This window comes from Hibiscus syriacus, unplaced genomic scaffold, assembly GCF_006381635.1.
Source record: "Hibiscus syriacus cultivar Baekdansim isolate YM2019G1 unplaced genomic scaffold, ASM638163v2 tig00110445_pilon, whole genome shotgun sequence".
In the NCBI taxonomy this organism is placed as follows: Eukaryota; Viridiplantae; Streptophyta; class Magnoliopsida; order Malvales; family Malvaceae; genus Hibiscus; species Hibiscus syriacus.
In genome coordinates, this window is record NW_024062740.1 from 432,816 (window position 1) to 445,408 (window position 12,593).

The 12,593-nt window shown below is 33.7% G+C and overlaps 1 protein-coding gene across 1 annotated transcript; it reads right to left on the reverse strand.

The window, feature by feature from the left end:
• Positions 1-1,923: 1,923 nt before the first annotated feature.
• Positions 1,924-2,825, reverse strand: LOC120125858. The gene is made up of 4 exons (XM_039144190.1): positions 2,613-2,825; positions 2,427-2,506; positions 2,224-2,381; positions 1,924-2,117 (listed from the first exon to the last, which is right to left on the reverse strand). The coding sequence occupies exons 1-4, from the start codon at positions 2,823-2,825 to the stop codon at positions 1,924-1,926; spliced, it is 645 nt and encodes a 214-aa protein (XP_039000121.1).
• Between the last annotated feature and the right edge of the window lie 9,768 nt (positions 2,826-12,593).

Sequence of the window (12,593 nt, forward strand, 5' to 3'; positions counted from 1 at the left end):
CAACCTGTAACAAAAATAAGCAAAAATAAATTACTTGGTTCACTTTGAAATAATACTTCCTTTTAAAGAGAAAAATATCATAACTACAAAGAAGTCATTAGAGTATAAGTCATATGGCATGCAAATTGTGGATAAGGGAACCATATTAAATATCATTTGCTGAAAATAATAACTCCAATGAGGGGAAAGAAGGGAGATCTGATTGGCAGTAGTTAAGAACTTACTGGATTGTGCATCTCTTCACTAAGCCCAAAATTAGTAAGAACTGAATTTATCAACCCAGACAATTGATGCAAAAGAAAAGATCCAACTCCAAGCTGAAAAATTAATGGAACAGTGAGTTTATTGGCAAGCAGCCCAAAGTAGATGTAACATTAATTAAGCGATAAAGAAATGAAAATAAAGACTCACCACTGGGTGCTAAAATAGAATATATTTTTCCTTCCTGCCGGCAACAATTTCATTCCCTGCTTGGAAAAAGGAAATCCACACGTTAAAAGCTGAAGGTAAGATGGTAATTCGGGTATTGACATAAATTCAACATAAATCTTAAGAAAACTAATAACTGTTAGAATCCCAAGCAATCCACTCATAGTATGTGAACCGGTGAACCTGTGTTTTAAAAAGCGCGCCTGAGGCGCTTTGAGGCGCTAGGCGAGGCGAGGCGTTTAGAAAAAAGCCTCCGACCACCAAGGCGGCGGCGAGTACATGAGGCGGCGATTCAGTCGTCGGAAGCGGCGAGAGGCGACGAGGCGATGCTTTTAGCGATTCACGTACAATGACCCATTTTTAAATTTTGAGTCTCGGCTCGATTTTCTTCCAACAGTCAGACCTTTTAAATTTCAATTACTTACATTAATGTATTCCTGGAACTTTGAACTGTCTCTTGACCTTCTAACGTCCAATTTTTTAATTACTGTATGTCTATAAATCATGATCCAAGCTCTCTAGTTTCTCCGATGCATACCCTGGAGCTTCTTTTCCCTCCTAAAATTTTCTCCCTCCTCCATTCATGCTTAATTCAGCGATTGTTCTACGTTGAAGTTGAAAGCAGACTCCTTTCTCAGTTTCTCCTATCTCCTTTCTCGATTTTCTCCATTAAGGTAAGTCTTAATTTTAAAATTTGTATCACTGTAGTGTATGTACAATCTGCTTTTCTTTTCCCCTCCACTCCTACATGGTTAATTTACTTCACTGTAATTTGTTTAATTGCTTCATCTTCAATGTAATTTGTTTAATTGTTTATATATTGGAAGACACAAGCTTTCTTTATCGGTTATCATAGCTGTAGATATATAATCCGCTTCATTGTTAAGGTGATCTGCTTGCTTGTTATTTTGTTAAGGTAATCTGTTTAATTGTTTATCTATAATATGTTTAATTGTTAGGTAATCTGTTTAGAATTTAGATATATAATCCGCTTCATTGATGTTGATGACGATGATGATGAAAACAAGTTTTAGGCATTTTGATTATTGATGATGTTTTTATTTGTCTTTTTGAGATACAATATGACTTATGCTACTTGGTGTTTTTGCTTATTAAGTTGTTTTGTGTTTGAGGTATGATTATAAAATATTTACAAATGTTTTGTAAAATTAAGCGCCTCGCGTACGCGAATCTCTCGCCTCAAAGCGCCTCAAAAAATTGAGGCTCTCGGGTAGCTAATCGCCTTGGAGCGCCTCACGCCTTTTAAAACACAGCGGTGAACATCTGATGAGACAGCATGGGAATCAAAAATCAATTGATTTCAGTTTAAGGACTATGTGAGAAAGCAAACAGACCTGGAACTTCAATACAGATCCATGTTCTTCAAAATACATGGAAAGCAATAGCTATCTTCACAGTAGTCAGCAGAGTAAGATACTTCAAATTTTGTAAGATGTATATGATAGCATTGAGATTTGGAGAGTGAGGGATATTTTAAAAGAAATGAAGGCATAAGGAATTTAGGGGCGAACGCCAAAGTAACTGAAAGAGAATGATCATAATGACAAGAATAATGCCAATAGCCATTGAACTGCTGTAGTAGAAAGGAACCCACTTGCTGACAATTGGTGCAAAGAGCAACAAAACAAATCCTAAAGCTAGAAACACAAGTCGCCATCGCTGAAAATCTACAAAAAGAGATAACAAATCAAGGTTGAAAATAAAGTTCGATTTCAATGAACTAACAATAACAAGCAAAAGAAAAATGGAAATGTAAATAAAGTATAATCATACCTTCTTCAACAGAAACCGTGACAGAGCCAGACATATCACCTCTAAACTTCACATCTATAAATCTATCATCATAAGATGACATGACAGCGTGCCACATACCGTTTTCCACTGTCTTCCAATATTCATGCTCACACTTGCATAATCCAAGTGAAGCATTCCTACAAGACTTTTTCAGTCACCAAAAGTGACAACAAACTTCTGACGTGATTTCATGGAGAACACAAGTAGGTTGAGAGCAGAACTTACTGTTGAAAGCAAACTTGTATTTTGCCGTGTAGTCTTTCTGGAATTAAGACAGATGGAGCCAAAGTAATCCGAACAGAATTGGCATAACTCCTAAGTTTCAATCTTGATTGACCAGAAACTCGAACTCAGTCACATGATAAAACGTCCTTTGAACCATGGACAGATGAATGACCATAAAGGGAAGTGGGGGTGACATCTAGTGCTGGACTTCCCAAGCCAATGCCTGCAATTTTATAACCTTTGAAAACAACACAAAAAATATGGCAAGGGTGCGGGAGAGAACCAAAAGACATCAACCACGGTGATACATTGTAAGTTTCCATTAAGTTACTGACATAATCCAACTTAATCTCCATTTCAAAAACTGCATAATATACTTTCTATAAGATATAACTAAATGATACATTGATAAAGCTCAGTTTTTAAATTAAAGTGATTACGAAGCTTCAAGTCATCATTCAATCCAAACATTTATTTACACTAAAAATTCCCCCATAGCTATAAAGACCTCCAAGTCTAGAACAATAAATAGCATCTATTGTATGGCACATCTAATCTTAGTAATTTATATATTTTTTTTTAAAAAACTTTTAGCTGTCGATCTTTCTAGGAAAGCCTAAAGAAACATGTGGGAAACTGATTATTACTTATACGAAATCAGAAAATAAGCCACCGATAAGACTTCTATGAAGCAAAGGATGCCGGGAGAGTCTAAAATACAAGTTGTTACTATAAGGCTAAAAAATGGCATAAATGGGTTGTAACAAAAAATGTTACAAATTTGTATAACCTTTTAGGTTGCCGGATAACATTTTAAGTTGAAACTGAAATATTACCTTCTTCATAACATTTTCGGTTGTAACCGAAATTGTTACAAATTGTATAACTTTTTCGATTGTAAATCCTAAAACCATCCCAATGTAACTTTTTCAGTTGTAACTTAAAGTGTTACAAATTTGTATAACTTTTTAGGTTGAACTGAATAATATTTTAGGTTAAAAATTGATTTAAGTTAGCCTTAAATTGGGTTGTCGCACAGCAAACTACCCAAGAATACCATAAAAAATGGAAATCAGAGACAATTACTAGGCCTGCTCTAGGATTTCGTCTTACTTTTTACCAGCATTTGAAGAATATATTTTAAGGCTAATATAATAACAGTTTGCATTTGACAAAACCAGCTGATTTTATATTTTAAAGCATAGATTTCAGATTCACTTCCCTAAAGAAGCCAAAGAACAGAGGAATGAAAGTGCTAAACAGGGTTTCCTTTCATCTAACCTTTCCTTTTTCCTTATTTTCTCAGAAAAGCAAACAAAACCATACTAAGCATATGAAAAACACAAAGTTGGAATTCAATGAGGAAAAAGAAAAAGGAAATTATAAGAAAGTTATACCTTTAAATTCTGTGGTTGCTTGAGAAGCATGACAAGAGGAAAAAAATAATATAAAAGGAAGAAGAAGAGGATAAAAGAGGAAACCATTGTCGACAGCCCTCTTCCACCCCTCTCTCTGTTTCTCTTGATCTGTAAATTGAAAAGTCAAATAAAATACGAAAGGTTCGAGTGTACAATATTATATAACATTTTAAATTAAGGGTAAACTATGCTTTTTACCTCTCAACGTCCACCTTAATCCTTTTTTGAACCCCCAACGTAAAAAAAATTTAATTTGATCACTCAACTTTGAAGATTGAATTTTATTGTCACTTCATCAATAAGTGCCAATTTGGCATTGCTTTTGAAAAGCACGTTTGAAAAGTGATATTAGAAATTACTTTTAAAAGTGATTTTGAAAAGTTAAGTTTAAGATTTTAGTGTTTGGTATTGTTATCCAAAAGTAATTTTAATAAGATAAATGTCTCTTTTAGACATTATATTGTAAATTAAAAATATTATTTAATTATTTTAAGTGTATTAATATTTTCATATATAAATATATCAAATTAAATTATAAAAAATATAAATTATAATAAAAATACAAAATACAAAATAAATTAAAAATATATTAATTTAAATTATTTTAAGTGTATTAATATTTTCATATATAAAATATATCAAATTAAATTATAAAAAATATAAATTATAATAAAAATACAAAATACAAAATAAATTTTAAAAGTTTTTTCTTGAAAAAATGTAATTAATATAAAATTAAAACATAATTTATAAAAACAATTGAATGTTAAAAATATTCTAGACAAAGGAGTGGAGCCCATGTATCAGAGTAAGGGTAAAAGCATAAATTTGCTTCTAAACGAAAATTTTGAAGTGGAAAAGCTAAAAAATTCAGCGTTAGTTTAAAACCATGTTCTAAACACACTTTTACCTTCAGATTTTACTCGTTTGGAAATGATTTTGCTTTCAAACTTGACTTTTAGACCAAAGTCACGTTTAGACAATATTATCAAACGAACCCTAAATCACAAACAATGTGAGGACAATAAAATTTACACCAAAACAACATCGTTTTGAATATCTACAAAACTCAAATTTACATCAAAATAGCTTCATGTTATATCCCTATAAAAGTTATTTTCCTTTTTCTTCTTCTTAATATTTCTCTACTTTAACTTGACTTGTAACACCCTAAAATTTGGATTAGAAGTTTTGGCTAAATAAAATGAACCCTAAAAATAGTATTTTTTTGAATTTAGGACTAATTTGAATAAAATTTGGTTTGAGAAACTTAATTAAAAGATTTTTTTAAAATAAGGATCATAATGTATGTGAGTTAAAGCTAGAAGTTAATATGTAAACCTTAATATTCTTTATGGACCTTTAAGGTAATTTCCCAAACTTTATGGGCATGCGAAGATTTGAACCTACGTCCTAGAGCGTGCAAATTGTCTCCAGTGATGCAAAGGATAAGGCATACGAGGAAATGTACAAGATATTAGACACCAAGAAAAGACAAAACGGCATCTTCAGGCTTGCAAAATCTAGGGAGAATAGGAAAAATGATCTAGGTAGCATTAGGTTTATTAAGGAGAACAATGGTGTTCTTTTAGCGAAAGATCATGATATTAAGAGGGTTTGGGGTAGTTACTTCTTTGGCTTATTTATTGACGGTGCCTCTCCCTGTAGAGATAGTACCATGGATGGGTCAGCCGACCAATGACTGCCCTACAAGTAGGATTGGGTTTGAGGAAGTTAAAATGGCTCTTAGAAAGATGGGAAGGGACAAAGCTGTCGGTCCTGATCAAATTCCTATTACTAAGTGGTTGGCCCTAGGAGAAGAGGGAGTTAAGTGGTTGACCAACATCTTTAATATTATTTTAGAGACTTCCAAGATGCCAGAGGAGTGGAGAGAGTCTACGGTGATACCAATCTATAAGAATAAAGGAGATCCCCAACGTTGTGGTAACTACAAAGGTATTAAACTACTCAGCCATACCATGAAGCTATGGGAAAGGGTGATATAGGCAAGGTTGAGACAAGTTACAAGGGTTTCGAAAAACCAATTTGGCTTTATGCCAAGCAGGTCCACCACAGAGGCGATTCATCTAATTCGACGGATTATAGAGAAATATAGGGAAAATTCTAGAGATCTTCACTTGGTGTTCATTGACCTTGAGAAGGCTTATGATAGTGTTCCCCGCGATATGATCTGGAAGACTTTGGAAACGAGACGGATCTCAACTGCTTATATACGGGCGATTCGTGATATGTACTGTAGATCTACTACATTCGTCAGGACTACAGTTGGCGACACTGAGGCATCTCCGGTGGAAATCGGACTCCACCAGGGGTCGGCCCTTAGCCTTTACATCTTCGCCTTGGTTATGGACGACATCTTTTGTGCAACACTAGCCGGTGTACCATGGTGTTTGCTTTTCGCTGACGACATTGTCCTAGTTGCTGAAACAAAATCTGAGTTGAATAGTAGACTGGCTATTTGGAAGACTACTTTGGAAGAAAAAGGTCTAAGGATCAATATTGAAAAGACAGAGTATTTATGTTCAAACTTTAGTGGGAACCAAAACGATGAAGATGTAGAAGTATGCATAGAAGGACACGTTCTCCCCTCAAAGGATTGTTTCAAGTACCTAGGGTCTATGATACATAAAGATGGGGGTGTAGATGATGACGTTACACACCGTATAAAGGCGGGATGGCTAAAGTGGAGGGTCGCTAATGGAGTTTTGTGTGACAAGAAGGTGCCTCTAAAACTCAAGGGAAAATTTTATAGAATGGTAATAAGACCAGCACTGTTGTATGGATCAGAATATTGGGCAATCAAGAAGGATCACGTAAGGAGGATAGAGGCCGCAGAAATGAGAAAGCTTCGATGGACATGTGGTAGGACTCTGTGGGATATGACAACAAACTCTGCTATTAGGATGTCCTTGGGGGTGGTGCTTATTTCCGAAAAATTGAGGGAGGGAAGACTACGGTGGTTTGGGCATGTCCTTAGGCGACTACCGTCGGATGCGGTCAGGAGGGTAGAGTCGATTACAGTCGACGGTGCCAGAAGGAGAGGACGACCAAGGCGGAAGTGGGAAGACTGCTTGAGATCTGATTAGATGGATTTAGCCCTTACCAATGACATGACCTCTGATAGGAAAGTATGGAGACTTAAGACTAGGGTAGTCGAGTAGTGTGGGTCACATCATTAGGGTGTATCATATATGTCTTCTTTTAATGCCTTTGTAGTAATTTCCATGACTTCTACTTTTTATACGTTTCTGTTATTAGTATTTATGAAGGCTTAGAACTGGGCTTGCTATCGTTGGCTTCTGTGTATCATTCTCTTCATGATTCCTCTTTTAAATTTAGTCGGGTCTAACGTTACTGTCTATATGCAGAGATTTTTTCGCAGGGTTTTATTTGCAGGGATTACTTCCCATTAAAGACGCGCATAGGATATTAATGACTACATATGAATACTATTCAACTATGTATTTATGTATTTATTTATACATGCATTGCATTTTTATCTATATTTTTGATTTTCTGACTGCCGGAGGTCTTCCACGGAAGCTACTCTCAACCTGGCGTTGGGGGCAGCCTACTACCCTACCTCCCCCTTACCCCATTGCATATGGGAATTGAGTTTTGTTGTTGTTATTGTTGTGCCTCTTTGATGAAGCCTCAAGGAATCATATTGTGGTGTCGATGTCTTCATTAGTGTATGAGAGGTGAGAAAAAGTCAATGAAACTTTTATTTTGAATTATTTTATCATGTACCAATGTCATCCTTCATCGATCATCTTTTTTTTCTTTAAATCACCGTCTCGTCTCTCCCATCGTATTACATCTTTAAGTATAGCAAATCAAGCCACTAATATCAAGCTTCTAATAGATTCAAGAGCTTTTCTAAAGGTATCATCGTCGTTTCAACCATCTCAGATTCAATAAGAGTCCTTATCATGTACCAATATCATCCTTCATCGATCATCTTTTTTCTTTCTTTAAATCACTGTCTCGTCTCTCCCATTGTATGACACCTTTAAGTATAGCAAATCAAGCAACTACTATCAAGCTTATGATAGATCCAAGAGCTTTTTCAAAGGTATCATTGTCATTTCTACCTTCTCAGATCCCAGTAAGAGCCCTTATTATGTACCAACGTCAACCTTCATCGATCATTTTTTTCTCTTTAAATCACCGTCTCGTCTCTCCCATCGTATGACACCTTTAAGTATAGCAAATCAAGCCAATACTATCAAGCTTTTGATAGATCCAAGAGCTTTTCCAAAGGTATCATCATTGTTTCCACCATCTCAGATTTAGTAAGAGCCCTTATTTCCTTTCATTTCCTTTTTCTCTCTTTTTCTTCTCGTCCTCGATCTCCCCATCATTTTTCTCATCATGATGTACGTCACGCACCGACGAAAGATCAATCTTCACCCACCGCTCGTATAAATTGAAAAACTCTAACCCTAATTTAACAAACCCTAATATGAGTGAGCTTCTTTGCTAACCCATCATCGAGACACATGTAATTAGTCCAGTAGCATGTCAATCTAGTAGGCCTACCTAAGATCTGGAGCCCAAAAGTCGGTGTGATCTAACCTGAGTCTATGTACCATGCCTAGTCTAGTAAACCCAACATGCGAGCCCACATTCGAGCATGAGTCTAGAACCTGATCTAGACTATTAAACCCAAGCGTGTTGCACCTAAATTTGATCTGGTATTAGATGGGCCTAGTATGTCACATTAGGTCACTGAAACGATCACAACTTAAAATTTTTCCATTCTTAATCAAAATATGAAATCATAAATAAAATTAAACCATAAATTTTATAAAAAAAATTTAAAAACATGTTTACAAATAGTAGTTGTCTACAAATATTTCACAAAAAATAAATCTTAAAATATATATAGGATTTATAGACCAAATCTAAGAGTCACATGGGTATACATGCCACTATAGTACTCAAATAATGTACCCTCAAAGTGGATGTTGGAAATCCTAAAGTAATGATGCTTCTCCAACTACAGAGTCCATTAATTTGGACACCTAAATATAGAGCTTTACGAGCTCAATAGTATATTACTAATCTAATATACTTAATAAAATTCATAAAAATAAGTATGGTAACAGTATAAGCAATGAGTATATGCATGGTTCATAAATCCAAGGCTTAATATGTTTATGATTAACCAATTATATTTTCTTAACAATAATAGTCTCATACTTTCCCTAGTCCTTGACTAAAGGGATTAACTATGAACTTCCACCAACAATAATAGTAAGCAAGTAGATATATAATCACATCATCATGATGATATCACAATATCTTTCGATCTCATATAACATCGAGTATAAAATCATGAATATCTGAATAATTTTTACCACTAAGGTCGTTTATATAGATATGCATTCGTTGATAAAGTTTTATATATATATATATATATATATATATATATATATATTCATTCGTCACTAATCAGCATAGATATATACCTACCATCTATTTATAATTGTTTTCCATTTTAATAAAAATAAGATTAAAATTGCATGTAATATATAGTTTATTAAAATTATATAAATTAAATTATTACATTATAATATAAATGTATTATGATATAGATTTGGATTTTTAATGTTCTTATTTTTAAGGAAACATATTGATAAATTTATAATTACAAATTATTTCTAAAAAATTTGTAGGGTTCTAACGGAGATCAAACATTTTCAGTAAAATAAACATTGGATTCATGTTTAGTAGGTCAAAAAGAAGTGAACTAAAAAATTTGGGATCTAATGGTAGTCGACAATGACGATAACCAATGGTTACTAGTAACGACTAACGATGAGAACTTTAACCGGATTAAATGAATTGATATTTTATTTAAAGTTTACATATATTAATATTTTTATCTAAAGTTTAAAATCAAATTAGTATCTTGCCTAAAATTCAAGAGTCAAAATAAAATTAACTATTTTTACCAGCATATCATATCGACAAACTAATGATGACTAATAATCCAAGGAGCAAAATGTAATAAATTGATAACGTAAGTGGCGAACACATAACTCTTTTTATATCTAGTGACCAAAATAAGACCGACAAAAAACATAAAAGATCATTAGTGTTGTAACACTTAAACTCGTATAGGCCCAATGTGTCACATTGGACCACCAAAATGACCACCACCATAAAATATTTTAAATAGAAAATATTCATTAATAATATTTCAAACCCAACAAATTTCAAAATATTTAAATAGAGCTTACAAATCCAGAGCTTGAACACTTTCGTTTACAAAATATATTTTAAAATAAATAAAATTTTACATCTGAACGATAGTAAAAGTTCTATGGATACGCCCACTATCATAATCAAAATTGTACATTGAAACAGGTGCTGGAAATCCTTGGTCCTCCATATATCGAATCAACTAACCTACGGACAAAAATATATAAACGCCAAGTTTAACAAACTCAATAGTATGTCACTAATACGATGATCATAACATGAATATCATAAATACAAACATGTGAGAATATAAATGATAGCAATATATGTATGATCATATAACAAGACATGTCATGTGTTTTCAACCATAAGTTTCATGCTTTCTCTAGTTCATAACTATGGGCCTAGCCAACATTAAGCCCTCTAGGTAATATAGTATGCATAAGGATCATTATCATTATCCCTCGATCATATCTATCATCGAGTACAAGTTATAAGAGAGTTTAAAATATCCCTTGAGATCTTGCAACTAAGCTCTAACAATATACACGTGTATTATAACATCGCCACTAAGATCATATAAGTATAAAATTGGATGTCTATTTTTTTTAGATTGTCACTAAGGTCGCATCGTCATAATATAGTCGTGTGCCACTACGACTATAATTCGATATATACGTATATGTCGAGTAGGTCATTACCACAAACGCCACTAAGGCCAATATCTACCTTACTCTTGCCATTAAGGCCACTTATCGGGCCCAAAGCCTTTTAACTCGTGTTTTTGACACTAGATCAACCATCAATTATCACTTAATTTGATTTGAACAATCACTCTTTAGTGTGTTATTAACATTAAATGAGCTAATACTCCGTGACCAAGCTAAATCGAGCATCATAGCTCTTACCCAAATCAACAAGGCACTCAAACCCAAATGTTTTAGTAGTATTGGTACTTCTCAATGGGTATCAATACTATCCTTCTATAGTATCGATACCCTCCCTCGACACCGATACAAAAATGAAGCTCGAAGTTTATAAAATAGAATTGAGTATCAACACTATCCTTATATAGTATCAATACCCTCCCTCGTTACTGATACCAAAATGAGATTTGAAGTTGTGAAAATTAAATGAATATTGATACTCCTCATAGCAGTATTGATACTATCCTCATAGGGTATGATACCCTCCTTGATATTGATTTCAATTTAAGTTTCGAAGTTGAATATTTTTCCTTGGTATCGATACCTTATGAACAGGGACGAACGTAATATTTTATGTAAGGGGACAAACCTCTAAAATTATAAGGGAGGACTAACTTATAAAATTTCATAGGAGAAAATATATTATCAATAAAAATACAAAGAAAATATCTAAAATATATGATAATAGGAAATTTTCAAGGGCATCTAGGGGTCCATTTCTGTCTATGGATAATATCGATACATGTGATTAATAGTATATATACCAGTTACTTTTATCCATATTTCTTTGTTGTCCATCTGGTACAGATGGTGCAAGAACAATATCAATATTAGAACCAAGAAAATGACTTCCAAAATTTGAGTTTCAATCTCAAAACCTCTTTTTAAGTTCCCACTAAGGTTAGCATATTTTTAAAAGTTCTTATGGGTCCTATAGGGTCATTTAGTACCTAAAAACACCATTTAAAACATCCAATCAAACATTGAAGCCAAAATCATGCAAACATCCATAACATGCTCAAAATCAATATTTTACTACAAGATAACATCTTTATGATAGTCAGGCTACTAAAAGGTGTTAAAGATCCACTACCTTATACAAAATCCACCCAAAAAAACTCTTTGCTCGAAGGTCTCCAAGCTTGCTTTTATCTCTAGCTTTGGAAGATTCTTCTTAAACTTTTGCTTACTAACACAGAAAATGAAACCAAATCACTCTGAATGATCAAAGAAAGGTTAATGGACATATTTAAAGGCATATACATGCTCAAAGGCCTCGTTAGCTATCTCTCAAGCTAGAACCCTTCCTAAACTCTCTTTGGGACCAAACCTCTAAAATAGATGACATGCCACTCAAATGAACGTTCATGAAGTTCTACAAAAAATTATTACTGAGGATGATGAGTTGCTAACTCAAGGTGCAATGGAGAAGGCTTCCGAGGTTTGCCGAGGGAAAGAAAATGAAGAGAAAAGTAAAAGAAGAAATAAAGATTGGGTGGTGAAAACATTCAAGGAGTTATTCACACTCTAAGTCCCTCTACTCTCGATTTCTCACAATTTCACCCTCTTGTAAACCCAAATGGGCCTAATCAAAGCCCAACAAAACACATGGGTCCAATTAAAATTATGTTACAATCCAAATCCACCTTTGGTCAACTCCCGAACGTTGACTCAAGATTTTTTGGTCATTACAAGTATATTTACCCAATTTTATATTACCTAAAAGGTTCCAAAATGAAAAATGTTATACTAGAATGTAAGATAAATC